The 27,802-nt window shown below is 43.6% G+C and overlaps 2 protein-coding genes and 1 non-coding gene across 6 annotated transcripts in view; 1 reads left to right on the forward strand and 2 right to left on the reverse strand.

Moving 5' to 3' along the window:
* Positions 1-578: 578 nt before the first annotated feature.
* On the reverse strand, positions 579-651 carry TRNAR-UCG (transfer RNA arginine (anticodon UCG)). Its single transcript has one exon. It is a non-coding gene; the product is annotated as a tRNA-Arg (tRNA).
* A 2,018-nt stretch (positions 652-2,669) lies between these two features.
* Positions 2,670-27,363, forward strand: POLG (DNA polymerase gamma, catalytic subunit). 2 transcript variants are annotated; one of them, XM_053365336.1, is made up of 22 exons: positions 2,670-3,291; positions 4,974-5,160; positions 6,369-6,536; positions 8,409-8,555; positions 8,860-8,939; positions 9,925-10,107; positions 10,966-11,117; positions 12,049-12,172; positions 13,311-13,535; positions 15,064-15,184; positions 15,499-15,564; positions 16,098-16,202; positions 17,125-17,285; positions 17,751-17,804; positions 18,876-18,993; positions 19,421-19,556; positions 20,244-20,490; positions 21,540-21,662; positions 22,736-22,904; positions 24,050-24,258; positions 24,831-24,991; positions 26,711-27,363. In XM_053365336.1, the coding sequence occupies exons 1-22, from the start codon at positions 2,708-2,710 to the stop codon at positions 26,773-26,775; spliced, it is 3,585 nt and encodes a 1,194-aa protein (XP_053221311.1). In that variant the 5' UTR covers positions 2,670-2,707; the 3' UTR covers positions 26,776-27,363. The 2 variants fall into 2 exon arrangements, with proteins under 2 accessions (XP_053221311.1, XP_053221312.1); XM_053365337.1 differs by lacking the exon at positions 8,409-8,555.
* Positions 26,422-27,802, reverse strand: part of FANCI (FA complementation group I) — a 30,305-nt gene continuing 28,924 nt past the window's right edge. For 2 of the 3 annotated variants that reach the window (XM_053365335.1, XM_053365333.1), the window contains one exon: positions 26,422-27,786. In XM_053365335.1, coding sequence (XP_053221310.1) covers positions 27,577-27,786 — 210 coding nt within the window. In that variant the 3' untranslated portion in view covers positions 26,422-27,576. The remainder of the gene's footprint in view (positions 27,787-27,802) is intronic. The other variant, XM_053365334.1, reaches the window with a different exon arrangement.

Genomic DNA, 27,802 nt, shown 5'->3' on the forward strand with positions numbered 1-27,802 from the left:
AAGCAGACAACACTGCCACCTGGTGCACAATAGGGAAAATACTTCCTGGTGGAACAAAACTTAAGCACCCCTTAATTTCAGACTAAGTGCAATTCAGACGACTACGCATCCTGATTTGCTTGCACAAAGCTTAGGCAGAGGTTAGGTTATATCCAGTCTTTATTGAGCATTTTTCCTGATTTGTTTGCAAAGAAGGTCAGTCGACACTGAGCATTCATCCTGATTTGCTTGCAGGCTGTTTACACGCCTTCCCACACTTTCCCACGGTCACATGCAGAGGCATTAACTGTTACGGAGTTGCAAGCCCTGTTGAGCGCACGAAGACTTCCAGCGCAATCGTGTCTACTCAGAAATGACTGAGTCCAACGGCGCTTATTGGGGCAACAGCGAAAATGCAAAGGTACCAAACGTTAGCGAAGGAGAACAAGGCGATTGCTTAATTACGGAAGCCTGTGATTGTTGCCAAGATGTTTAAAAAAATAAAATATCTGCACAGAAATCGCGACTGCATAAAAGCAGCAAAAATACAATTTTGCCACCAAGTCGCTTTCGCTCAGCGGCGAACCTGCAAGCCCTCTCGACCGCGGCAGGACTCGAACCTGCAATCTTCTGATCCGAAGTCAGACGCCTTATCCATTAGGCCACGCGGCCGCGCTGAATACATGGTCTCCGCTAGACCTATAGGAACTTGAGAAGCAGGAGGCTGGTTCTGAAGCATTCTGGGAGATACCATTTCCTAGCGAGTGTCAAGGGGGGGAAGAGGGGGGGGAAGAAACTAGGGCTGGGTGGGAAACAAAACCAGCACAGCCTCTGTCTGAGGCAAACTCATTGCTTTCTCTTTCTTCTGCTTGTCCTCTCAATATTTGGGCTGTGTTTAAGACGCGAGAGGAGAGTTTGGTAGCTTCCATATAATAATCCCCCCCGTGTCGGGCAAGCTCACTCCAGTCGCGCGGCGGCCGAAGATTCGCCTCGTGAGCTCTTGGGCGGGGCGGAGTTTGGGGTCGTGGGCAAAAATCACCTCATGGTGTTTTGGGTGCTTCGTGTACCCACGAAAGGGGGCGGGCGGTGGGGGCTGCTGCTGCTGCTGCTGTATAGCTACTTCCCCCTGCCCCCACCCCATTTTTTTTGAGGAGGGGTAGCCTTTTTGGGGGAGGGGGTAGAATAGCCCAATTTGGGGAAGGGGATAATTTGTGGGCGCCCCTTTTGGGTTGGGTTGTTGGTGAGGATAATAAATATTAGCTCCTTTAGGTGGCATGGAAAAGAAGCTAAACTGAGGGGGTAGGTAAATTTTGAGATAAGCTGTAGATATATCTCTTTTTTCTTTTTTGGAAGGGGGGTGGGAATTTGGGAATCAGAAATATTTTCTTATGCCCTCTGGACGTTTGGTGTCCAAAGTGTTGTTGGTGGTGTTTTTACTGTGTTTTTAATATTCAGTCAGGAGCCACCCAGAGTGGCTGGGGCAACCCAGTTAGATGGGTGGCATATAAATACTAAAATTATTGTTATCATCTCAAGAAGACAAGTATAATCATCATTGTTTTCATAGAATTCTAGGGTTGGAAGGGGCTGCTCTTAGCAGTCACAGATATTATGGACTGCTTTTCAATTTCACCCTCCAGAGGGCTCGGGACACCCATATTTATTTATGTGGCACATAGTTAAAACTAGGGGCTTTGGGAATCCAAAGGGTGTATAACTATATTCTGTTTCATTTAATTTGGTTTTGCCACTAACATAAAAATGGGGATTTTGGGGAAGGGAATTGGGGCCGACCTTAGAAAAAGATCTTTAAGAATAAGTATTGACGTATAAAGATTGAGGTTTATAAGTTAAAATTGGTTAACTAAAATGATGGGGTTGACCTTAGAAAAAGATTTTTAAGAATAAGTATTGATGTATAAAGATTGAGATTTATAAGTTAAAATTGGTTAACTAAAATGAATTAGAGGAAAGTAAGGTAAAGTTTGGGGATAAGAACTTGCTGAGCTAAAAATTGGAACTGGAATACAAGAAGGGGAGGTGTGGGGAAGTCAAGGAAATTGGTTATTGACAGTAAGAAATGTAAATTTTATGTGTTTTTAATTGTATTTTTTATGTTTTTTCTTTATTTTTTGAAAATTCCAATAAATATCTTTAAAAAAAAAATAGGGAGCTCTCTCCCACAGAAGATAGTGATGGCCACCAACTTTGCTTTACAGCAGGATGAGACAAATTCATGGCAGCTCTCCGTGGCTAGTGGCCATGATGGCTATGCTCTGCCTCCACAGCTGGAGATAACAGTGCTTCTGAACACCAGTCCCTGGAAACTGGGGGGGGGGGTGCTCTAGTGCTTGTAGCCTTCCCAGAAACATCTGGCTGGCCACTTTGAGAACAGGATTCTGGGCTAGATTGGCAGTTGCCCTGATCCAGCAGGCTCGTCTTCCATTCCTATACATACCCTCATTTACCCTCACAACAACCTTGGGAAGTCACTCTGACTGAAAGATAGTCATTTGACCAAAGTCATTTTGCAAGCTTTGTGGATGAGTGAGGTTTTGAATCCTTTGTCTGAATCTGGAACACTTATCTAGGCGCTTCACAACTTAAACACTATGTACCGGCATCTTGGGCAAGAAGATAAAATTCCACACTAAACCTCAGTTCTGTTAATACTTTTTGTCTCCTGATAGATCTTCTGTATCCTCCATGCTGCTCATTTCTAGTGAAGATGAAGCGCTTGGTGTGGAACACAGGTCCATTTGGATTACGGGGAATGCAGAGATGGTCCTCGGGTTCTTCTGCCAGCCGCCTGGTTCAGGAGGAGATGGCACAAGATACTGGTTCTGGACCCAAACAGCAACGCATCAATCCACTTGGCATCCAGATGCTTTCTAAGCATCTTCATGAGCAGATTTTCCGGGGTGCCCAGATTGAATATTCAGAGGAAGACATCCAGAAGAGTGTGGCACACTTGCAGAAGCATGACTTGTGGGGCAAAGAGACAACTACTCTTCCTGATGTGGAATTGCAGCTGCCCCAGTTGTATGGGGCCAACATCGATGAACACTTCCGCATCTTGGCACAGAAGCAGAGCCTCCCATATCTGGAAGCTGCTAAGGAACTTCTTCAGTTTGGGATCCCACCAGTGCCCCAGGAGTGGGCTTGGAAAGCTGGGTGGACACGATACGGACCCAGTGGGGAGAAGACAGCTGTTGATTTCCCTGATGAGCGCGCCTTGGTGTTTGATGTGGAAGTGTGCATGAATGCAGGCCAGTGCCCTACGCTTGCAGTAGCTGTTTCCTCAAATGCCTGGTAAGATGCCGACAGCTCTGGTAGAAGGGTGAAAGTTTTTGTTCCTACAAACTTTGTATAAAAATAGAACCTATTAGGCATCAACAACATGACCTAGTCAGTGTCCCGCTACTTCTGTCCCCAGTGTCCCAAATACTTTTTTCATTGTTCATTGGTTTATTCCTATATACCACTTTTTGGCCAAAGGCCCCTGATCAATCAGCATCTCACATCTATTAGACCACTTCCTGTTCTTATTCAGTTCTAGGTCTCATACCATAGGGCAAGGCTGGAGAGCCTCAGTTCCATGCAGCCCTCTAGGTCTCTTTCTGGCCCTTGAAGGCTACACCGCTCACTGGCCCTGCTTCATATCCCCCCCCTTTTTTTTAATGATTGAAATGTGTCCTTGCACTTTGATAATGTTTCTTGCTTTCCTGTAATTAGCTTATGGTACATAAGTACAATTTGTATTTGTATTTGTATTTGTATTTGTTTGCCTTTGGTCCCACCCACCACTGGCATGTGGCCCTCAGAAGTTTGTCCAGAGAGAAATGTGGCCCTTGGGCTGAAAACTCCCCTCCCGCTTATACATCAGGCTGTTATCTTTTCTTCTGGAGTTCTGTTGTTGAAAGAGTGCCAGAATGAGAATAAATGTTTCCACCTAGAGTTTCCTGGGCTTTTGTAAAAGAGCAAGAACAAGAAACTGTGCTTATGAAGAGACAATGTTGTATTGGGGGGAGGGGGTTGTGTAACCTTCCTCTATATATTTGGAGGAAGCCCTCTTTGTTGACTCACAAAATTCCTAACCAGATGTGTGGGTTGTGCACAGATGCTGTGGGACGGTCAGAAAAGTGTTAAATTAGAACACTGGAGCTCTCACCTCCTAAACTTGTTCAAAGCAAAGTGAGAATTGAAAAAGAGGCTGTATTTTCCTTGTTTTCTTAAACTTCTAAAGAACTTCATCTTATGAATCCTAGTTTAGCCATCCCTTCAGTACACATATACAATATGTGCCCCATGTTAAATTAAAATTTTAAAATAAAATAAATAAATGCTGGTGGTGATTCAAAGTGTTTTTACCCTGCTCTTCAGTTGGAAAAGCCCACAAAGCAACTTAAAAATTAATAAAATAACACATTATTTGCCCCTATGCTTACAAAGACATGGCAAGAAAGCAAAAAAGGGTTTTGGGAGGGAAGAGCCAAACAAGAGGCACCAAATTCTTGATGTTAGGTTCTTATTATGACCATGTCCTTGTCTTCTCTGGCATTGTGATAGCTGCTGGGAACCTGGTCTATTTGAACACTGCTCTACATGGTTAGTCATCTGTGTGAATGTGCCCATTTGGTTTGGACAAGCTTTACACACAGCAGGGGAACCCTCCCCCAAAGCACAGGTGTTAAAATCAAAGTTGTTTTAAAAGGTAGGTGCTCCTGTGGTGTGATCTTAAGTGTGCTGGCTCCAGAGCATCTCCCACACTAAGTTCAACAAGATTCATTCTGTAGTAAATCTTCTTAGGATTGTAACATTTTTTCCCAAAAAATGAAATTGATATGGGTGTTAAAATGAGTGCAGTGCTGCACTGTTCTTTCTGAAATTACTAAATTTTCAGATATAGAAAGAAATGAATGTGGATTCAGGTGTTCTGTCGTGCCCTGGAAAGAGTGCTTTAATTCACACGGCTGGGTGTGTTTTCTCCCCAGGTACTCATGGTGTAGCAAGCGACTGTTAGAGGAACGGTACACCTGGTCCAGCCAGTTGACTCTGTCAGATCTCATCCCTCTGGAAACAGGCAGCAGCCTTGCCAAGCAGGATTGGCAAGAGAGGCTGGTGGTGGGTCACAATGTCTCTTTTGACCGTGCACACATCAAAGAACAGTACCTGATTCAAGTAAGTCATCTTTGTCTTCCAATCTTTTCTGCTTACTTTCTTCTTGTATGCAAGCTGTTATTGGTGGCTGAAGGCTAGATGTTTGTGGTAACATGTATCAATTCAGTTGTTATCATAGCCATGAGCCATAACTTAGGAAATTGCACAACAAACAAGATACAAATAAATACTTTTAGAAATGAAGCTTAGCAGATCAACTATTAGATCTGTATTGGAGCAAAATTTTCCCCGCAGCAGTTAGCTAGGTTTTTTTAATATTACAAAGTCCCTGTGAAACTTTGATGCTGCAGCTGCAAACAAAGCAGCTGTCCTTGTTGGTTGTTTGTCCAATGATAGAGCTATGTTTTCTGCTATTGCCTTGTATCTTTAAAACCCAGCCATTGCTTCTCTGGACACTGCTGTCAGGAGGATACTATTTGCAAGGGAAAATCCATACATGAGGAGGAGGGGTGATTAATGTTTCATTCACCTGCCGCTTTTCTTTCCAGCAAGCTTTCAAGCTCCTCTTTGGATCAGATGTATGAGTCTGGAATCCTAGCTGGAGAAAAAGTGGTTGTGGGAAGGAGCTGCAGGTGGAAAGAGGCAGAAGAGGGAAGGGTTAAGCACCACCCCTCCCGCTTGCTCCCCACTGTGATGCTGCTTTGCAGGGGAGAAGCTGCAGTCAGAATTTCAAATCCTCAGGGTGGAGATAGAATGTATAGTTTGGGTATGAGCCGTTTGGCTAGAATTTCACCTGATAGCAGGGTAGTTAATTTGTGAACTCTGAGTTTGAATCTTGGCATCACACCCTGCCTGTGATCCCTTCCTGAGGTATCTATATGGCTTCTGTTGGTAAGACATGATGCTGAACTTGACCCTCAGTTGACCTGCTCCTGCAAGTTCTATGTAATACTCTTTTATCCTCTAGGTTGCCTCACTATTGTTGCTTACTGGATTTCCTACCTGCACTTCACCATGTGGTCCCAAGGCAGGCTATAACAATAAAAAAATATACCTGTAACTTTAAAACTGGTTAAAATCATTTACAATAGGAAGAAGAGGGTTGGCCCTCATAGTATATATCCTAGATGTTGTAGGCTAGGGTATAAAGAGGTGTCTTTAGCATATAACAAGCTATGCCATGTTATTTTTTTGTTTGCCATGTATGGCTCTTTGTGTAAATGAGTGTCAAAATGGCAGTGTTTGTGACATTAAAACAACTCTTTCAGGGCTCCCAGATGCGTTTCCTGGACACCATGAGTATGCACATGGCCATCTCCGGGCTAACAGGATTCCAACGCAGCCTTTGGATGGCAGCAAAACATGGCAAGCGAAGAGGGCAGCAGCAGGTGCAGCAGCATATCAAGAAAACACGGAGTAAAACTGATGGCCCTGAGGTGAGTTAGAAAGGCACAGAGGAGTTGCATGCTAATCCCTCCTTTTCTTCACAAGGCTGCCCCAATTTATATCTATAGGGCTTGCAAAGCGGCAGCACTAGATAAGATGTAATGTACTCCAGGGTACAGTCATACCTCGGGTTACAGATGCTTCGGGTTACGTACCGCGCCAAACCCGGAAGTACTGGAATGGGTTACTTCCGGGTTTTGGTGCTTGCGCATGTGCAGAAGCACTAAATCACTCTTTGCGCATGCGCAGAAGCGCCAAATTGCAACCCGTGCGTGTGCACACGTGGCACTGTGGGTTGCGAATGTGCTTCCCGCACAGATCACGTTTGCAACCCAAGCGTCCACTGTATATTGAACTGGAGGTGTCGTCCCCCCCACCAAAGAGCAGAAGGCAGTTTGGAAGAAGGATTACTGCTTGTGGTCTGGATGCTAGCTCCTCTTTGGTCTCTGGTAAACAGATTTTTAGGATTTTCGCTAACAATATAAAACTACCGTATTTTTCGCCCTATAGGACGCACCGGCCCATAGGACGCACCTAGATTTGGGGGGGGAAATAAAGGGGAAAAAATTATTTCCCCCCCCCAGGCGCGGGGCTGGGGTGGGGGAAGCCCGAGCTTCCGCCGACCCCAGCCCCCAGAACAGGCAGCTTTGGGAGCTTGCGGGGCTGAGGGAGGGGGAAGCCCGAGCTTCCCCCTCCCCCAGAACGGGTCCTCTACATTCAGCAACCTTGATCAAGTCATACTTATATAAAACATGGGAATGAGTGTGTCTGGCCTTGTTGGATTGTTGTGAGAATGAAATGAAGGTTGGAAGGCACTTTGCAGAACTAAATTTCATACATACATGACACTTGAATAACTGGTTTTTAATACTCTGTCCTATGAGAGGAGTGGAGAAAGAGGTAGATAGGGATGTCATTTTTATACCTGAGGTTACATTAGCTGGGACTGAACACTTTATTTCTCTCTTCCAAAATAACTAATTGCCCTCCCTTCCTCATAATTGCATGTCTTAATGTGTACAATTTTGTCTCTTACTAAAGTTGTAAAATGCAGTTCCATCACCATGGGGTTTTTAGTAGAAGACTGACAGAGATCACCATAGACAGTTGGGGGAATTTTTTTGGCAAAAGCATTCTGAATTGGTAGTAGAGGGGAGAAGTGCAGAGCCAGCATGGAGGAGATTGGCAACATCCTAGATGTGCGAAAAGTTTTGTTAAGTAATATGAACTTCTGTTGCCTCTTGCATTGTCATTGTTTCATAGGCAATCCTCCGATAAAGGCCTGCCAAACTATAGCTATATTTCTGTATGGATGCCACAGTAAGTCTGATCTACAGATACATCAGAATGAGGTGGTGGAGGGCTGAGATGGTATAATAGATGGCTTTACTTTAGACAGAGTGATCATATTTTTTAAATAGTCACCTATATATTTTTAAAAAAATACATAAATAGAAAACAAACTTCATTGACAAAAGACTAGGTTAGAACCTTTCTCCCTACTGTGCTATTTTTCTCTTGGCAGGAAGGATTTTTTTTTTTTTTTTGAGGAACATTCAAAATTGGAATTATTTTTCTGCCGTAATGCAGTTCAAGATACCATCTCAACTTTCTGCCACCTCATTCACATGTGTAGACGAGGCCTCCTAGGACTTGCCATTTTTGTAAAGATCCTGGACTGTGTAGATGTTCTGTGTAATTCTGAGGGTTAGAACTAATCATAATGGAAGTCTTACTCCTATAGATTGAGGACCCAATCTGATGGTTTCTTAAATGTTTTTAAATGCTTTCCATCCAAAAGTGGGCATTTTGGGGGTTTGTGGACTAGTTAGTCATTGCTCTGTTGCCTTACTACCTTGCAGATTGCCTCCTGGGACTGGGTGAACATTAGTAGCATCAACAATCTAGTAGATGTGCATGCCTTATATGTTGGAGGCCAGCCACTGGAGAAAGAAGCCCGGGAACTCTTTGTCAAAGGGAGCATGAATGACATCAGGAATAACTTCCAGGTAGGGAGATAATCTATAGGATGGTACTTTTTAAGGGAAGGAATCAAGGGACCACTGCTTGGTTGTAGAGCATATTCTTTGCATGTAGAATGTTCCATGTTTAAAGTCTGGCATGTCTAGTGTAGGAAAGGGTCTTGGTATACCTGGGAAAGATGTATGATTTCAATCTGGAGCTCTTTTGCCAGTCAGAGGAGAATATTAGGATAGACTGACCGATAGTGTGACTTAGTAGAATGTGGCTTTTGATACAGGTGTACATAATTTATTCTCCCATTCCCTCTATTCTCTCTGTCTCCCTTCCAAGGACCTGATGAGATATTGTGCCCTTGATGTCCAGGCTACTTACGAAGTATTCCAGGAGCAGCTTCCTCTCTTCTTAGAAAGGTGAGTCTTTGGGGTGGGGGGTTCTGAAATGTGGAATTCTTTTTTATGGTGTGTCCATTTATGAGAGAGCTTGCTGTGGGTTAGCCAGTAGTGTTAGGTTGCCTTTGTGTGTCAGAAGCATCTTAGGGACAAGATGGTGTTAGATTATCAATAAACCCCTTTACACTTTACCTTGCTAGGGATTCTGGTCTCACCTTTCTTTAGATACAGATAAAACTTGCAAGGTTCAGCATGGTGGTAAAGTATCAGTACAAATCAACCAGTGTTACAATTTTGCAAGAAAGAAACAAGAAGCAGTATCTCCCCAAACATCTTAATCCTTCAGAAGTGGTACAAGTACATATACAAAATTTCTCAGTGAAAGAAACACAGATAATAGTTAACCAGAATTTGCAATGCACGTTGCAAAACTGAGCCAAATAATTCTGGGAGTTACATCAAACAACTTATCATATTAAATAAAACGTCTGTTGTGACAGGCAGTGAGAATGTGAGGGGAAAGCTTGTACAATGCAAAAACCTTGGGGGTGGGAGTAGGCACAAAATGTATTGTCTCTTGTGGAATCTCATTCCACCAGGTGGGAGGAATAGCCCTGGTGGGCGATCTGTCCTTGCGGACTGCCCAGTGTCAGTAGTAAAGAGTACACTTTTGACTTTACTATAAAAAAAAGTGTGTCCCTTAATTTGCTTCATTGGAATTAATGACATCTGTGCACATATGGGAGAGAGTGAAGGGGTCCATCTGTTACCCAGATCAGTGCTCTCAGCTATTGGACCTTGTTCCTAGCAATGTGGCCTCAGCCTTTCATCTACATGGATCCATCCTTGGTTCTGTCCATTGGTCATGCATAGTGTGACAAGCTCTTACGATCTGCTTCCATTGTATGCTAAGGTCAACAGATGCCTAGCTTACATAGCTTAGTCCAGTTGCTTACAACATTCTGGCTCCACTCTGTTATTACCCCCTTTTCTGTTTCTTGGTTAGGTGTCCCCATCCTGTCACATTTGCAGGGATGCTGGAAATGGGAGTCTCCTACCTTCCTGTCAATCAGAACTGGGAGAGGTACCTGGATGAAGCTCAGGTCACTTATGAAGAGCTGCAAAAGGAGATGAAGAAATCCTTGATGAACCTAGCTGACAATGCCTGCCAGCTGCTTCATGAGGAAAGGTGGGGGTATTATCATAATCACTGTTACAGTGCACTGCTGCTTAAGCCAGAGCTTCATAATTGGTGAAAACCTGGCTCTCCATTAAGCAGTGGCAGGAGAGAACACTATGAAGCAGAAACGGAGCTGGAAGGAGGATGCAGCACTCAACCCTCCCTCTGGTTGGGGTCCCAATTGCATGCTTGCTACATCTCAGGGAAACTCAGCTGAGGAGGTAGTCCAGGACAGAAGATGAAAAGGGGAAATATGGAAGATTTAGGATGCACGCACCTCTGCCACATCTCCCCCTCATCTTTGCAGTTGGAGAACTGGGTTCTCAGACCACAGTTTCAGCTGACATTTAGTTCTGGCATTAAAATCTGTAGTATGCTTTTTAAAGATATAAAGATTCAAGTGTGAAGACAAAGAACTGTTAACGGAAATTGATGTTATTTTCATGTTATGTTTGGATATCTTTTTTGTAATTGTTGATTTGTTTTCCCTTTTGGTTATCTAAGTGAAATTCAATTTAAAAAATGAAAAAAAAATCTGTAGTGTGCTTGGGGGTGGGGGGCAATTCCCCTAAAGGAAGATTGCAGGGTTGAGATAGAATTGAGACTGTGGGTTTTGTGAAATGCAATACTGTTTCATTAAGCAGACTACTACTTAGTAAAGGAATTTGTTTGGCACAGTTTCAGCAGTGGGTGCATCTAGATAAACTGAGAAGTTGTTGCTATGACATGGTGGAGAAAAGTACCTTTTCAGCTCCTCTCCCTTGCTGTAAATAAACAGGAGCTTGTAGACCAAGATCTCATTGATGGAAATTGAAAAAAGTATTCTTCAAATTAACCTGTGGTGGTTGGTTGGATGTATCAAAACAGGTACAAATGTGATCCCTGGCTGTGGGATCTAGAGTGGGATCTCCAGGAATTTAAGCAAAAGAAGAAGAAAATTGGGAAGAAGAAGAATGAAGATGGTAATGATGAACTTCCCAAAGCCGTGGAAAAAGCCTCCATGCTAGAGTGGCAGGAAGGTAAGCGCATCATCATAATTGACTACTAGCTTGCTAGCACACAGCAAATCACAGATGTCCCCACTGTCTACTGGCAGTTGTAATCTTTCTCTCCTAAATCTTAATCAGAAAGAGAGAAAGAATATACCTTAGATGGAATGAGATCTTTTGTCCATCTGGTTTAGCATTGTCCGTACGGATTGGCAATAGCTCTCCTGGGTTTCAGATAGTCTTTACCAGCCGCACCTGGTGACGCTAGGAGTTGAACCTGTTACCTCTTGGATCCAAAGCATGTAATCTACACTTGATCCAGATCCCTTCCGCTAAGCTGTCTTTGCAATTGGGTAGGAGCAAGCATCTTTTAAAATCTTATTTACGAACCTGAAATACGTACCTCAGCGTGTGTGTATTGCAGGCAGAATGTTTTGCATCCAGCTCTCAAGTGATTTCAAAGTACGATAGTATTACCAGAGAATCTTAAAAAGTCCTGAGATCCCAGAGGTGCTGTTTTAAAAAGGGTGTCTGTGGTGTTGCATTTTTATTTATTTCTTAATTACAGTCTTGGAGGATAAATATGGAATACACAGGTGTTTGGAGTGCAATATAGAGGCAGTGGAGGAACATAAGAACTATGGAGTGTTATGGAGCTGACACATTTCAGCAAGAAAACATTTCTCTCCTGACCATTAAAGTTACATTTCTACTCTTCTCTAGGCTACTGTGCATTAAACACTCATGTATTTGAATTCCTCTTGGCCATTAAAAGTTTTAGAAATTTGCTAGCTGTCAAATTCTGCTTTGGATTATAGGCTTTGCAGGCCACCAAATAACTGTGTCCACGTAGATTCTTAAGCCCTTTGACGTAATATGTATGTAGTTAGAAAACAGCCTTGTCAACAACTGTACTCATTAAAAAATAATTCCTTTCTGATTTGTTGTATCATGGAAACAGATCCAGGACCCCCAACTGAAGAGGAAGAACAGCAACTCCCTGAGAGCCGATTGTGCTTGGACCGTCTGAAGGAGACTGTAGCTTTGCAGCCAAAGAGAATTCAGCACCTGCCTGGCCATCCAGGGTGTGTTACTAAAGGGAAGTTGTAGACAGTGACCCTTCTAGGACCTTTTGTTCATCTCTTTGTCAGGAAGAAGAATTCCAGTTTAGTCTTCTAATATGTTAGTTTTCAATGTGCATGGATTTTTTTTATATAGATCATTTGCCCACAAGAGCCTCCACCTGTTATCAGAAGTGTGCAGCTTAGACATAGATTTACCCACGTTCCTTAGAAGTAGACCTACTTTACAGTTGGCATTCAAACAAGGGTAAAATAAATTTTAACATTCCTGTCATGCTGAGTGGATGCTTTTTGTCTAAAAGTTAGAACTGTTTGATTTACAAGATGATTGGTCAAACAACCACTTATTTGTCTGAATTATTCCGTTTGCTGTGAACATACAGAATTCCGTTGGCAAGGTCACAGGCCTATGTAGTACAGTGAAGATTACGGGTGGCTAACTTACAACCCATATCCAACCCTCACAAAAGTATTTTATGATCCCTAAGTCTCTCCAAATTCAACCTCTTTTAAAAATGATTAAATTTAATAACGAGTGATGAATAATTATTTTCAATAGTGTAGAATGGCTGGTGGGAAAGTCTCTCAGAAGGCAGCCTTTTGAATGGCAGCTCTGGCCACACCCACTTCTTAACACTGGCCACACCTAGTTTCACACTTAACCCCTCCCCCCAAGGGTTGGCCATAAGCCAGTGCAGCCCTCAGCCTGAAAAAAGTTTACTACTGCTGCTAACGAAGCATAGCATTGTAGAATGGAAGGCCCCCATAATTAATTTCCTGCAATCAGGCATGCTTCTTTGTATTCAAACTCCCCAAGTAGCTGCGTCAGTGCCATCCAGATTATAATGTATTGAGAAGAGAGTCAGCAACCAGAGTCTCCCATTAGCAGCTCAATTGGAAAAGTTCTCTACTTTAAAAAAGGAGCAGGCCACCTGGAAACATCAGTGACGGAAGACGTAGCTTTTGTTAAACTGAGTAAAATCAACTCTGACAGGAGATGTCATTATTATTTAATGAATTTCCATACAGCTCCTTGGTGAAGGCCTTTGAGCAATTTGGTATAAAATTTAATCTGAACAACCAATTATCTAACATTATTGAGGAAAGCTTTGTGTTGACTTTGTGGTCTCCCCTTGCCTAGGTGGTATCGTAAGCTGTGCCAGAGACTGGATGATCCCAGCTGGGTGCCTGGGCCCAGCCTTATCAGCCTTCAGATGAGAGTGACCCCAAAGCTCATGAGGCTCACCTGGGATGGCTTTCCATTGCACTACTCTGAGAAATACGGCTGGGGTTACCTGGTGCCAGGGAGGAGTGACAACCTGCCAGAGGGGACTCCAGATGCTGACTTGCCTACTTGCCCCTTCAGGTAAGAAGTGCATTCTGGGGTGAAGAGAGCAACAAAGCTGCCATGGTCTATAATTGTTGCTAGTAATAATATTATTTGATGGAGTGCAATCGCTGTATGCATTGCATCATACAGTCACACAAAAAAGAGAGGTTCTTACCCTGAGGAGCTTATAGTTTAAAATTGCTGAGTTTGCAGTGGAAGGCAGCAAAAGAAGAGGTAGGACACAAAGGTAACAAAAGAGGGGAGAATTGTTGATTATGCTTAGTGAATAAAGCACTACTGAGTCTCTGCCACCAGAGCTATACTTGGAACCCAAAAGAGGGGAGAATTGTGAGAGGCAAGTTTAAAAAAAAGGATGAAGGTGAGCAAATGCAGTTGCACGCATGGTTCTCCAGGAGATTCACCTCCTTTCGTAGCCCATTTGTTGTACCCTGCAGGCGTGATGATTTTAATCTGCTTCCGACCTAAGCAGTTGCCTCCAAAGACAAGCAGAGAAAGTGCTCTCAGCAGGAGAGAGCATCATCTATTCACTTTGGTACCTTTCAGGGACCGTCCAGGTGGATTTTTCAGGGTGTGTTCTGCAACGTATATTTACGCAGTAGTCGTGGATTTATGCTGGATTGTCCACACATCATTCCATTTCATTCATTGTTCTGTGATGCTTTGCGGTTCAAAGAAAGGGGGTGGGAAGAGTTCAGTTTTGAAATCAGTGGCTGAAATCAGTGCAAAAGGTTCAGTCTGCCATCTTGATTCAAAATGACGTCCAGCTGTCTCCCGAAATAGATGAAAACATGCTCTTTGATCTTAGGAGCTGTAATGCAAAATTTGTTTTTTTGAGCAGGCCCAAGGTAGATGGTACTTCCTCAGGCTGCCTACAGCTGTGTCCCATTCAGCTGCACTCAGCACACGCAATTCTGGGTATAGCAGATTTGTAGAGTTTCCCAGGGGGTCCAAAAGATGGGGGTAGGGCCCCCCACCACTCACAGCTCTTTCTTCACCCCCTCTTCATCCTCCTTTCCTCCTTCTCTTCTTTCAGCCCCACAGTGAATTGCAGTGAGACATAAGAAATGTTCCCTGGAGAATGACATGTAAGAGCTAGGCCTTGTAAAGCAGGGGTGGGGAACTTCAGGCCTGGGGGACCAAACTCCAGGCCTCTGCCTGGCCCTCAGGACTCTCCAGGCCACTCCATCCTCCAGTTGTTTTGCCTGAGTGGAATTTGTTCATGAATGGCAATAGTGCCTCTTGCTTGTCTGGATGTAGGAATGTCGGTATAGGAACATCTCACTTCTGTATGGCTGAACTATAGCCAATTGCAAAAAGGAAAGCTATTTTTAGGTCTGATATTTGCAAATGAGTAAAGGTGTGAAGTGCTCAACATCCTTCAATGAAAAACTACTTTCATTAAAGTGAGCAGGCCCAGTGCACCAATCTCCTTGTTACGTAACATTCTTGTGGCAAAGTTTAGCATTGCTTTGCAAATGGGATCAAGAAACAGAATAATTTGCTGAATTCAGTGAAAGCAAAACTACTTTCCCCTTAACTGTAGGGTTATTGAGCATCTGTACCGGGAACACTGCAAGGAGAAAGGCAAAGAGCAACCTATCTCACTGGACACCACGCTGGAAGAAGAGCTCATGTTAACAGAAAATAGCACTTTCTGGCATAAGGTACAAATTGTCTGTCTCAAAGCTGTCATACATGATCAGTAGAATTATGTGGTGCAGTTCTTGCTAAACTGTACAACTTCAGGTAACTGGTAAAGGCATTGCATAAGTGATTTCTCTCCATATTAAAAAGAAAACTCACTGGATACAGAAAACTAGCGTGTCAAGGATGAAGCTAAGCTAGGTTTCTACATGCAAAGAGTTTTTGTTTTTCTCACTTAGGAAAGACCTTGGTCAGATGGGGATCAGGCAAATGAGTAGATGTGGGAGGAGAGAATGAGCTTAGCTGTTAAAGAGATCTCTTTCCCTCATGCCAGGTTGAAGAGCTCAGCCGTGCGGAGATGGAGATGGATTCAGATCCTGTAACCAAGCAATTTAGTGAGGTAATGGTATACCCCCTCGAGAGAAAAACAGTAATTGAGGGAAAATCTGTACTCATGTATTGCCTAAACCTGTGTGCTTTGAGTAGTGGATCTTGGGAGTGCTGGGCAAAAGCCTGAATGAGGAGCTCGTCTGATTGGGGAGGTAGTAGGAAGAGCATTCCCAAATGCCCCAAACCCTTTGTCTACTCCAGCAACCCTGATCTTAGGTAAAATGGGAGGGGAGGAACCATAGCAAATCGATGGCATGAAGCATTGCAGAATTTTGAGAGCAACATCAAGAGTTCCTAGAAAGATGGAGAGGGATCTATTTTCCCAACTTTTTGGTGACTGTTCCTCTTAAATATGACAGAGGTGGTTGAGGCCCTGCTGGCATGGATGGTAAAAACATCATATCTAATCAAGAATGCTTCTCTAAAACTTTTTTGTTTGCCTTTATGAGGTGGGACATTCCTACATCTTGAGTTGTCTATTTTGTTTGCTTGTACATCCTCGTACATTCAGGTCCAACTAACCCTACATTGGTTTGCCAACAGGATGAGCTGGACCATTCAAAGAGTCATCCTGATTATCACCATGGCAATGGTCCTTACAATGAGGTCAATATCCCTGGGTGCTGGTTTTTCAGGCTACCGCACAAGGTGAGCAGGAATTTCTTGTATATAGAAATAAATTGATAATTCTCTTGAGTTCAGCAAATTGAACTTTAAAATCAGAAATGCACTAAAGTATATATGCAAGAAAGTGTCTGTGATATATGGAAGATGTTAAATACCACACAGGGAACATTCCCCCACCCCTTGAGTATACACTATTTTTTTCCACTTGATTATTTTTCTTTTTTCTAATATCCTTGTAGGGGGGAAAAATAAGAGTGTAGTTATGGTTTTATAGACCTCTCAAGGCTATGCACCTTTGCCACTGAAATGAAGCCTCTTATTAAATTCTATTGGAAATGTAATATTTCTTTCCTGGATAGAACAAAGTATGTGCTAGAGGTGCCCGGCCTGGAAAATGCAGTTTGTGACCTAGAAGTCTTTACAGTGGTACCTCGGGTTACATACGCTTCAGGTTACAGACTCCACTAACCCAGAAGTAGTGCTTCGGGTTAAGAACTTTGCTTCAGGATGAGAACAGAAATCGTGCTCCGGCGGCACGGCAGCAGCAGGAGGCCCCATTAGCTAAAGTGGTGCTTCAGGTTAAGAACAGTTTCAGGTTAAGTACGGACCTCCGGAATGAATTCAGTACTTAACCCGAGGTACCACTGTATCCTTATTGCCAGATGTTCTGAGTGGTGTTAAGGATTGTTCCTTGGGAAAGGAAATGCATCCTACCCATGCTCCATGGCATTGCTTCTTTAACATTTCACAAGTGTTAAGGAGGCCATAATCCAGTTGTTGGAGTCGCTGCTGGTTAGAATAGAAGCTGCCGGACTGGTCCATTAAGTTGCCTTTCTGTAAGGCAACTTCATATGTACTAGGGAGGAGGGTTTTATGCTGGCTAATCCCGTTTTATAACCAATACCTTGAGCTAAAGCAAACTTCCATCTCCTGCTGTTAAAAGGATGGGAATGAAAACAACGTTGGAAGCCCATTTGCTAAGGATTTCTTGCCCAAAATGGAGGATGGCACCCTGAAAGCTGGCATAGGGGCCACAGAAGGGACACAAGCTCTTGAAATCAACAAGAAGATCTCCTTTTGGAGGAATGCTCACAAAAGAATCAGGTGAGGGGTGACTTCCTTTGAATTAAATTACCAGTCTGCAGAACTGCAGGACACTTTAATCCCTGCTCCCATGCTGTATGGTGATAATTCAAGTTCTGCTTTCAGTACCAAGGTAAATGTGCTTCTTGGGCCATGAAGCATTCAGTTTGTATACTTTACTCCAACCTTTAAATTTTAATCTTTGCAACATGAGATGAGCCCCTCCCCTGAGTCATCTTCAGTTCGCTAAGAGCTCAGGGGAGGTAGGGGTTTTTTTTGGGGGGGTGCTTGGTATAGTTCAGTCTTATTACTGGGCTTGTTGAGCCCTGGATAAAACGCTAGCTCAGCTCAATTCTTCCTTTTATGGCCTGCTAAGGGCTTGAGACTTGGTGTGGTCAGGCAAGGAGACAAGGACCAATGCAAGACATTAGTTCTTTAGCTTCTGCTGTTTGCTTTCTGAAGTTTGTTTCCCTTTTGTTTTGTCAGTTCCCAGATGGTGGTGTGGTTGAAGAAAGGGGAGCTGCCTCGATCTGTGACCAGGTACACATACAGAGATGTCATTTCCCCCCTTTTATTTCAGCCAAATTTAGTTACCAAAGTGACTTACAACAACAACACAATATAATTAGGGATGCATTCACAAGTCTCTTCTGATCTCTGGGAGTAGGTGGTGTGTCTAGGTTCCAAACTTTTCTGTTTTTCTGCTCTTTCTTCAAAGATCTTCAGTCTTACAAATCAGACTGGCAAGTTACACAGTCGGCTGCTCTCAGAAGCAGTGTTTTTGTTGATTTCTGTTGTACTACCTCTCAGTTTTCCCTGTTCCTCCCTTTTCCAGCTCCTGCGGGAAAATAGCAGCCCTGTTTTGCTGTCTGATTTGTATCGCCTCCAGCTTTTGCTGCCTGTTGGTGGAGAATCTTTTGAGCTCTCAGCAGACAGAGTTTCTGCATGTTCAGGCTGCTCTCCCCTGGCAAGTGTAATGTGTAGCCAAGCTGTAAATTATCAGGGCTGTGAAAGTAAAAGGATTCTGTTTTGGGAGAGCAGCTGATATTCAAAGAATCATAGAATGGTAGGGTTGGAAGGGACCACAAGGGCAATCTAGTCCAGCCCCCTGCAATACAGGAACCACAGTTAAAGAATCCCTGACAGATTGCCATCCATGTCTTTGCTATTGGGTGTGGGAGGGGGGCTTTATCCCAGATACTGGAGTAATTGTAGGATACATTTCTACTTCTGGCTCATAAAGGACTTGCCTGCTGAGTCTGGTTTATTTAACCAGATTTGCATGCCACTTATTCCTTAAGTCTAGATGGGCTAGTAGCATAACTTGGAATAAGTTCTGCATTCTCTCAAGAATCTCCACCAGGTTATTGGATTCCAAGCAAATGTCAGAGATGTATATTACCCGAGAAGTAACAGCCAGTTAAGAGTGATGAATATTCATGAACAGCTGCTGAGCAGCTACTCCAGCAAAATCTTTTAGAACCCTTCACCTCTGTAGGATGTGTCGGTTTACCTGCAGTCTTAGCTGTTCCTGTCAAGTAGCTACTTGATCACTAGCAAGGCTGGCTTCCTCATGTTATATGAAATGGGCTCACCCTGATGTTTCTGTAGGCACCCAGACTTCGACGAGGAGAATAGCTATGGAGCCATCCTGCCACAGGTGGTAACTGCTGGGACAATAACTCGTCGAGCTGTGGAGCCCACCTGGTTGACAGCCAGTAATGCCAGAGTATGTATGGATTTTCTAATGCTTTTTGTGCTTACTGAGGGAGAGAAACTGAAATAGAGTTGCCCAAAGATATGTCCATCCTGCTTTTCTTGTCCATAATGAGAATTCCAGTCTATAAGAAATAGACACCTTTGGCTAATTTACAGGAATAGAGAAGCCATTCTGGCAAACATAATTTATTGGTTCGTTTATTCATTACTACAAAGTCCAATTAGTTTATTAGCTATTTCGATTTTTGGAGCATTGATTTTCAATTACCAGCTCAGGCTATCACTGCTGTAACTAGAAGATTCTGTAATAATAGATCCATGAGCAGGAGAGTGCTATTGCACTCTGGGCCTGCTTAGCCACTGTGTGAACACAGTGATGGACTAGGTGGTTCTTTGGTTTGATCTAGCAGGAATCTTATGTTCTCTGTGTCTTGCAGACTGACCGGGTGGGCAGTGAGTTGAAAGCTATGGTCCAGGCCCCTTCTGGCTACCATCTGGTTGGAGCTGATGTGGATTCCCAGGAACTTTGGATCGCAGCTGTCTTGGGAGAAGCTCATTTTGCTGGCATGCATGGTGAGCATTTCCACTCACAACGACCCTTCCCTGTCTGTTCCTTCAGCAGCTGATAGTCAGGGGTATACTTACTGCCTGGGAATGTGAAAGCTCTGTTCAGCTAGCATAGCTAATGCTGTTTTTGAAATACAGTTTTTTATTGTAAATTTTTACAGTACAGTGAGTACGGAAACTGCATATTAGAAATTCCACTTTTCGCCTTCTTCAGACCAACATATCTCTTTAAAATAATTTATAGGGGTCTAGAGACTTCCATATATTTGTGTCCTAAGCTCACTCAGCCAAGGAGGACAAATGGCTGGCAGTTTAATTCTTTATTGACAAAAGCAGACACTTACAAAAGCTCCTAAGGTGCACAGAATACACATGCACACACACTTCTGGCAGCTGCGTAGCTGGCATTTTTTCCAAGCTTGTGCCCAGGCTGAACAGTTGGAGCAACAGTGGGGCATCCCCCAGGGCTTAAGTACCATTGTCCAACAGTGTGCATTATGGTATCTAGGTAACCATAAGGACTACAAACTTGTTTTTAATTGACATCTGAGGTTCTGAGCTCCATTTTGTATCCAGTGCCATATTTTGTTCCTGTACAGAATTACGGAGATACACCTGGCCCCGTTTCACTCCAAGGCCTCTTTTGTCACACCCTCTTAAAGACCACACTAACCCCTTCTTTCCCCACCAAAGGCAGCACGGCTTTTGGCTGGATGACCCTTCAGGGGAAGAAGAGCAATGCCACAGACTTGCACAGCAAGACGGCCACCACAGTGGGGATCAGCCGAGAACATGCCAAAGTGTTCAACTATGGGCGCATCTATGGGGCAGGGCAGCCCTTTGCAGAGCGCCTCCTCATGCAGTTCAACCATCGCCTGACACAGCAACAGGCCAGTGAAAAGGCTCGCCAGTTGTATGTTGCTACAAAAGGGATTCGGCGGTAAGGCGTGCTTGATTTTAAAAAATTTGATCAATTAAAACAACTCCTTTTATTTGGGCAGTGTGTTTTTTAAACAACAAAGAATTGATTAAAAATACTACTGCCTGTAGTTTTTATATCTGGAAAGAACCATTCCATCTCATTTGGGGGAAATGGCTCTTCTCTGGTGGTACCTTAGGGTAAGTCCAGTCTCATTAGTATTTCCTTTGTCTTTGAGAATGTCAGTGAACATAGAAGAAGAAGAGTTTGGATTTGATATCCCGCTTTATCACTACCCTAAGGAGTCTCAAAGCGGCTAACAATCTCCTTTCCCTTCCTCCCCCACAACAAACACTCTGTGAGGTGAGTGGGGCTGAGAGACTTCAAAGAAGTGTGACTAGCCCAAGGTCACCCAGCAGCTGCATGTGGAGGAGCAGGAAATCGAACCCGGTTAACCAGATTACAAGTCCACTTCTCTTAACCACTACACCATGCTGGCTCTTGACCACTACACCATGCGATGGTCAAGTAGACATTGGATACTTGGACTTTCAAACAGCTTTTGGTGCAGTACTGCAGCAAACTCCTGAGTAAGCGTAGCAGTCATGGGATAAGAGGACAGGTCTTCTTATGGATCAGTCACTGGTTAAAGAATAGGAAGCAGAGCTTGGGAATGAATGGACAGTTCTCAGAATGGAGAGATGTAGAAAGTGGGTTCCCCCCAAGAATTGGTACTGGGACCTGTGCTTTTGTTCATAAATGATCTGGAATTAGAAGTAAGCAGTGGGGCGGCCAAGTCTGCTAATGACACCGACTTTTTCAGGATGATAAGAGGATATTGTGTGAGGAGAGGGGGGATGTTTCTTTCCCAGATCATGTGACTTAGCTCTAAACAGTTTACCCCCAAGGCTATTTGCTCACTCTAAGTACCTGTTTGGCTCCAACTTGAACTATTGCCTGAACTGCCATGCTGAAGGTCCTACTTAGTTTGGAGTTTGGGGGTGTTTTGTGTTGGCAGTTTTGGGTCCCTCCCAACTCCTGTGGTTTCTTATTCCATTCTCCTCTTACAGCTGCTATCTGTCCGAGGAAGGGGAATGGCTGGTGAAAGAGCTTGGCATCCCCATAGAAAGGGAAGAGGATGGTTCTGTGTCCCTGGAAGATGTGCGGAAGATAAAGAGAGAAGCAGGAAAATGGTAAGGTGTTTTCTACTGGAAGGTTATGCTTGAGCTAAAGCCAGGGCTGTTGGCACTAAAGTAAAATAAAACTTTTTTAAAAATCAAAATTCTGTGCCATGGTCATCTAAACTCTATACCACAAAAATCTACATGCTTCTGCTCCATTTTACTCAGTTCCTTCTCCTGCTGGTCACAGACAAAGGCAAAAGGTTATGTAGGCCACTGAAGCCTGGCCACTGGAAAAATTATTTAGCCATCCTTGTGGCTTCTGAGTATCACTAAGCACTCTTAGCTAAAGGGTCACAAATGTGTTTTGGAAAATGGAAATCCTTGAGCAGCTGAAGCGTATCCCTCCTATCACCACATAATGTCTTTCCCTCCCACCACCCCCAGTGGTGGGGTGGCATATGTGCTGTAGCTATTCAGTCCTCCTTTGGATTTCAGAAAAGTCTCTGGTGCTTTGCAGGTTTATGTGATACCATAACATAACTGGGTTGTGAACAGCCATGGCCTTTTCTCCTGAAGATGATGAAGTTTTAGAGATAACTTTTGACGTTCTCTCTTTCTAAAGGAGAGTAACCCAAAACAGATTATCTGTTCACATTCATAGTCAGGGCATAATTTGTGCAAATTAGGCAAGCTTGAAGCATCCATAGGGAGGAGTCCTTCCCCCTGCCCCACCCCTTGCCTGCTCGAGACAAGGCATTTATCTGAGCAACTCTATCACTGGGCTTTAATGCCTTGCTTTTGATTAACTTGAATTTTTCTTTCTCCACTCTAAGCACTTAGTGGTACGGGACCCAGGGTTTATATTTTGGGTGGTGGCTTTAATTTGTAGGGCCTACAAGTAGAGGCTGCTACAAAACTTCTGCAGTGTAGGTGGGAGAAAGAGAGATATCTAGTGGAGAAGAAATAGGTGGGCTGGAGTTCCAGCTGCATTTGCCATGCTGCAGAGAAAAATGTCAGGAGGTGGGTAGCTGGTGATGGAGTAAGCACAATCCATGCACCCTGGTACCTGTACCTTGACAGATCCCTAAACAGAAGTCTGTTGCTGAATGACTTGTTCAGCTCTTACGTTCTTCATATTGCAGGTCTCGAAGGAAAAAGTGGGATGTAGTGAACCGACGAGTGTGGGCCAGTGGGACAGAGTCTGAAATGTTCAATAAACTGGAAAGCATTGCCATGTCAGAATCTCCTCGCACCCCTGTGCTGGGCTGCCACATCAGCAGAGCTTTGGAGCCAGCTGCTGTCAAGGGCGAGGTGAGAAGGAACCCTCTTGACTCTGACCTCTTGACTCGGAATTCCAGCCCTTGCTTCATTACAGTGTGTTTTGGTGGCAGCAGTAATTGCCCAGCTTGCATTGCAAGGGTTTTCACTGGAAAGGTGGTATTAAGTGAATGGGAAAGGAAAGATGGAGGTATCTAGCCAATGACCAGCAACATGTAGGAACAGTATTTCATTTAAATTCTCCAGCTGCCTGTATGAAGCAGAGCATGCAGCTAAAACTCTTGCTGTTGGGCATTTTTCCATGGTGTGCTTCATGCCACACAGAGCATGCCAATATTCATGTACATGATGTGATTGTGCATGCTGAAGGGAGCGGAAGGAAGGTGCATTCCTTTCCAGGTCTGTGATTGTGGAGAAAGGCTGAGAATGATTCTGGCAGCCTTCCCATGAAGAGCAAGAGCTGTAATGCAGGATTTCACTGCCTGCAGTGAGTAAAAATCACCACTAGACAACCAGGCAGGGGAGATCTACAAGGCTTAGTAATTTATTACATAACAACAAAAAAGCAACACATATTTGCAGGAGGTTGGATAGTAGAAATTGTACACCTAGTACTGTAAGTCTTAAAGTTAGTGGTACCTCTAGTTACAAACTTAATTCGTTCCAGAGATCCGTTCTTAACCCGAAACTGTTCTTAACTAGAGGCGTGTTTTCGCTAATGGGGCCTCTTGCTGCCGCTGCGCTGCTGGCACACAATTTCCGTTCTCATCCTGGGGCAAAGTTCTCAACTCGAGGTAACTCTTCCAGATTAGCAGAATTTGTAACCTGAAGTGTTTATAACCTGAGGCGTTTGTAACTCAAGGTACCACTATATTTGCAAGGTGGTTGTGCTTTTTGGTTATCTGCAAGTAGCGTAGCAAGCTATGTCGTGGCTCAAGTGTTTCCAACAAGTTGTCTTTTCCATGCCAAGTGCTTTCATTGTATCTCTATGAGCAGTGCAAGCTCCAAGCCACCTTAAAAATGTGTTTGGCAAATTCATATATTGTGCAGTAAAGATCAGGGCTCAATAGTTTTCAGTGGTTATGTACATTGATATGCTGGTCATGCTTTTCAAGATGCAGGCAGCCAACAAGAAAAGCAAGAGGTTTACAATAGCAAACAGTATCTCTCTCTTCCAGTTTATAACCAGCAGAATAAACTGGGTGGTTCAGAGCTCGGCTGTAGATTACCTGCACCTGATGCTTGTGTCAATGAAATGGCTCCTTGAGGAGTTCAACATTGATGGGCGGTTCTGTATCAGCATCCATGACGAAGTGCGATACCTGGTGCAAAGTGAGGATCGCTACCGGGCAGCTCTTGCCCTGCAGATCACGAACCTCCTTACACGGTAAGCACCATTTTTGTCATGGCAGTCCACAGGCCAATGTTCAGGATCTGTTCAGCTGGAAAATAAGGGATTGCCTGACAGATTTCTTATAATACTTGCCTACCTTCCATGGCTGAGAGCAATTGTATGAAGCAGTTGGGAAAGCAACTACGTAGAGTAGACATAGTATCAAATTTGGGGTTGTGGGGCTCTCCAAATCTTTGCAATAAATACTTTTTCTGGGTAGAGTGAATGAGGTGTCCATCCCATAATGTATTACGCCGTTTCCACCTGGGAGATGTGAGGAACCACATGACCAGCTTTTATAGACTATCCTTCTCTGGTGTGTCACTCCTGTCCTTGCCTCATGTTCCTGTGAGTTCTGGCTGGGGGAAAAGCCCTGACTGTCCAAGGCATTATGCCTCTGAATTTCAGCTGCTGGCAATCACAAGTAGGGAGAGCACTACTGCACTCAGGTGAGAATTGTAAAAGCATGTGAAAATTTGGGCCTGTAGCTGATGTGATAACTGAAAGCTGACACCTTTCAGAAGAATTTCCTAAATCTGTACTACTTGCATTGCTTGTATTTTCAGGTGCATGTTTTCATATAAACTGGGTATTCAAGATCTGCCTCAGTCAGTGGCCTTCTTTAGTGCTGTGGACATTGATCGGTGCTTAAGGAAAGAGGTGACGATGGATTGTGTCACTCCATCTAACCCAACAGGGATGGAAAGAAGATACAATATTCCTCAGGGTGAGTATTGTGCCACTTTCATAATTCTAGAGAAGCTAGCACCTCCTTTTCTCACAGAAATATTATCTGAATCCTGTTGTGCTACTACTGAATAATAAATAATCTATGTCTACTCATTGGAATAGCCATATAAACCAGGAGCGCCATATATATTGATGCACTTTGCATATAACACTAAGCTAAACCATGGTTCAGCACCAATGAGTGAGTTCCTGGAATGAAGATCATAGTTGCTGTGCTACTTCCCAGCGAAGGGTAGCTTGTCTCTCATTCTGGATGAACCAGTTTGTCTAGAGTGAGGCAAACCACAAGACTGGCTTCAGATGCAATACGGGAAGCACAGCAGCAAGACTGGCATGAGCACAACAGCCATGATCTGCGCTTTGGGAACCCATGACTGTTCATTTGCACTAAGCCATGGTTTTATGTGCTAACTAGACCATCCCCAGTGTATGGTCTCGGCCAAAAACTTATAAATATGTCCTTTTAAAGCCTTCCAGTTCAACAAGGCTCTGCTTGGATCTCCTTTCTCCAGAATTTGTCCTCAGAGTGAGTCCAGGAGCCAGGCTTGCACTTGCATGTTCCCTTCGCCATAGGAAGAAAAGAGTGACCAAATAGATCCCTATCTGCTTCTGTAGCACTGGGGCTGCCACTCCTGCTTGTGTTGCTCTGCTACCCCTCTTGTTTACACAAGCACCATCACGGTTGCAAGGCTCATTCCCTTAATGACAAGCAGCCTTCCTTCAGCCAAGCCACTCACTCATTTGGATCTCGGGCTTCTTTGTTGTGTGTGTCCACATGCAAGTAGGCAGCGGTGACACAGGGAACATGGGAAGGCCTTCCTGGGCCACCTGCCTGTTGTCATGTTGTTTGTGTTGCTGCCACAAGAACTGAGTATGATAACACCTTACATTGTTGTGCATGTAGCAAAGCAGCCCTATTACCCAGCAGAAAACCTCACTCAATTCACTGACACTTATACTTAGGTAAGTATGCACAGCAGCCTTAATTTCCCACAGAAAGGAGAGAGTCCATCTTCACAATAACTGTGGGATGTCCCAGTCAGTCTTTGTTTCTTTGCCCAATGTAACATTTTATTATGCTTTGATACATTTGCATAGGGAAGCCGTTCTGCAACATCTGGCTTTCCCATATTGCTTGTTCTCACTCAGTCAGCTCTAGGCTTGTTATCCAGCCACTGACTGGAATAGTGCAAAGGTACAGTGTAAATAACAGAGTGCTTACAAACACTTCAAGATGAAATCTTGTCTCACAAGTAGTAATTATGCTCAGCACTTGACATAATCACTTTTTAATTGGCGTGAATTAATGAGTGTTTAAACAATTTATAACTAAAGCTTGTTAATTATTGAGCTGCAATGGCAATTTTGTTCCAACTATGACAGCTTGAGAAGAAACCACTGCAGGAGAAGGGTTCATGTATTTTATTAAATTAAGCTCTGGCAGGAATGCTTTAAAGCAAATCTTTTAGGGAAAATGGATTTTAGAAAAATGGCAGTCAGTCCTAGATTTGGGAATATTCTCCACCATTCTCTTGTAATATCAGTAGTTTTGGAATAAACAATGGTGTTGATTACTTGTTCTATTCCCTTCCCAGCTTGCTAGCTATTTGAAGATCAACAAGTAGATCTCAAAGTGGTTTTCAGTATCTGTTGTGTGGCTGGGGGGTGTAAACATGACTTATTTAATTTCTTTCAGGTGATGCTCTTGATATATATCAACTTCTCAAAATAACCAAAGGGTCATTGCAGAAACAAAAATAGGATGCAAGACTTCAACTGACGGGAAACCTACCAGCTCAGTGAATCCTCCCAGAAGCAGTTTAAGCAAGGAGACCTGCCCACTCCCTGTGATTTGCGCTTTTTTCACTGAGAAGAGGGAGAAGACTTCGGGGCTATCATTAAAACAGGCTACAGCTGCAAAGGTGAATCACTGACAGAACTTCCAGAAGGACAGATTTCACTTTAACTGGGCTGTGCCAGGATGGTTATCAGTAGCCTGTTGTGGTACAAGCATTCAGAGAATTGCATGTCATTCGTATGGCAAGCAGAAACCTAATTAAAGCCCATCTTAAAAATAAGACATTCATCTTTCTCCATTAATGCTTCACAGGGCAAGCAGAACCAAGCTACAGTAGTCACTTGGGAATGACCAAGGCAGCTCTTATTTTTTACGTCGCCTCTTAGTTTTGGGTTCCTGGCTGGTGTTGGATTGGGTAGATGCAGTGCTCTAAAAGAGATGAAAACAGGCTATTAGTAAATGCGCCAGAGGAGTCCTGAGTTACTGAAACACAATTTTAAAACCTGCTGTTTAAAGCAATTTTTACTCTGAAAAACACCTCTGAAAATTAACTTCCACTAGAAAAGTGTCATGTTCTTCATTTTTGTCATCTCATTAGCATTCATGTATCTTCCTCACCCCCACAGAGGCTGCTGAGACTCGGTGGTGAAATTGAGTAGTCAGGATGATGCAAAGGGATATTCCCCACACTTCAAAACAAGTTGCCATTGTACAGAAATGGGTATTTACCATTAGCATACAACTGACTAAGCTTCATATGAATTTCATAGAAGGCGCTTTGGAAGTACAGATTTACATTTATATTGGCAGAAAATAGATTGCATCTTTTTAGAATGTCTACTACTGACCTGGTCGTTGGCTGGCTCATTCTCCCTATCTTCAGCATTTTGTTCCTGTAGAGCATTCTCCAAAGTAGACACATTGATACGGAAGTCCCGGGAGGTGCTCAGTTTCATATATTGCATCAGGTTGACCTGCAGCAAGCAGCCC

This window comes from Podarcis raffonei, chromosome 14 (genome assembly GCF_027172205.1).
Source record: "Podarcis raffonei isolate rPodRaf1 chromosome 14, rPodRaf1.pri, whole genome shotgun sequence".
Taxonomy (NCBI): Eukaryota; Metazoa; Chordata; class Lepidosauria; order Squamata; family Lacertidae; genus Podarcis; species Podarcis raffonei.

Excerpts from the sequence above, each read along its gene's own strand:
- POLG (XM_053365336.1), top strand. The coding sequence starts at position 2,708 with ATGAAGCGCTTGGTGTGGAACACAGGTCCATTTGGATTACGGGGAATG. Across the intron at positions 21,663-22,735 it reads AAGAGAGAAGCAGGAAAATG|GTCTCGAAGGAAAAAGTGGG; the intron begins GTAAGGTGTTTT and ends TTCATATTGCAG. Across the intron at positions 22,905-24,049 it reads CAGCTGCTGTCAAGGGCGAG|TTTATAACCAGCAGAATAAA; the intron begins GTGAGAAGGAAC and ends TCTCTCTTCCAG.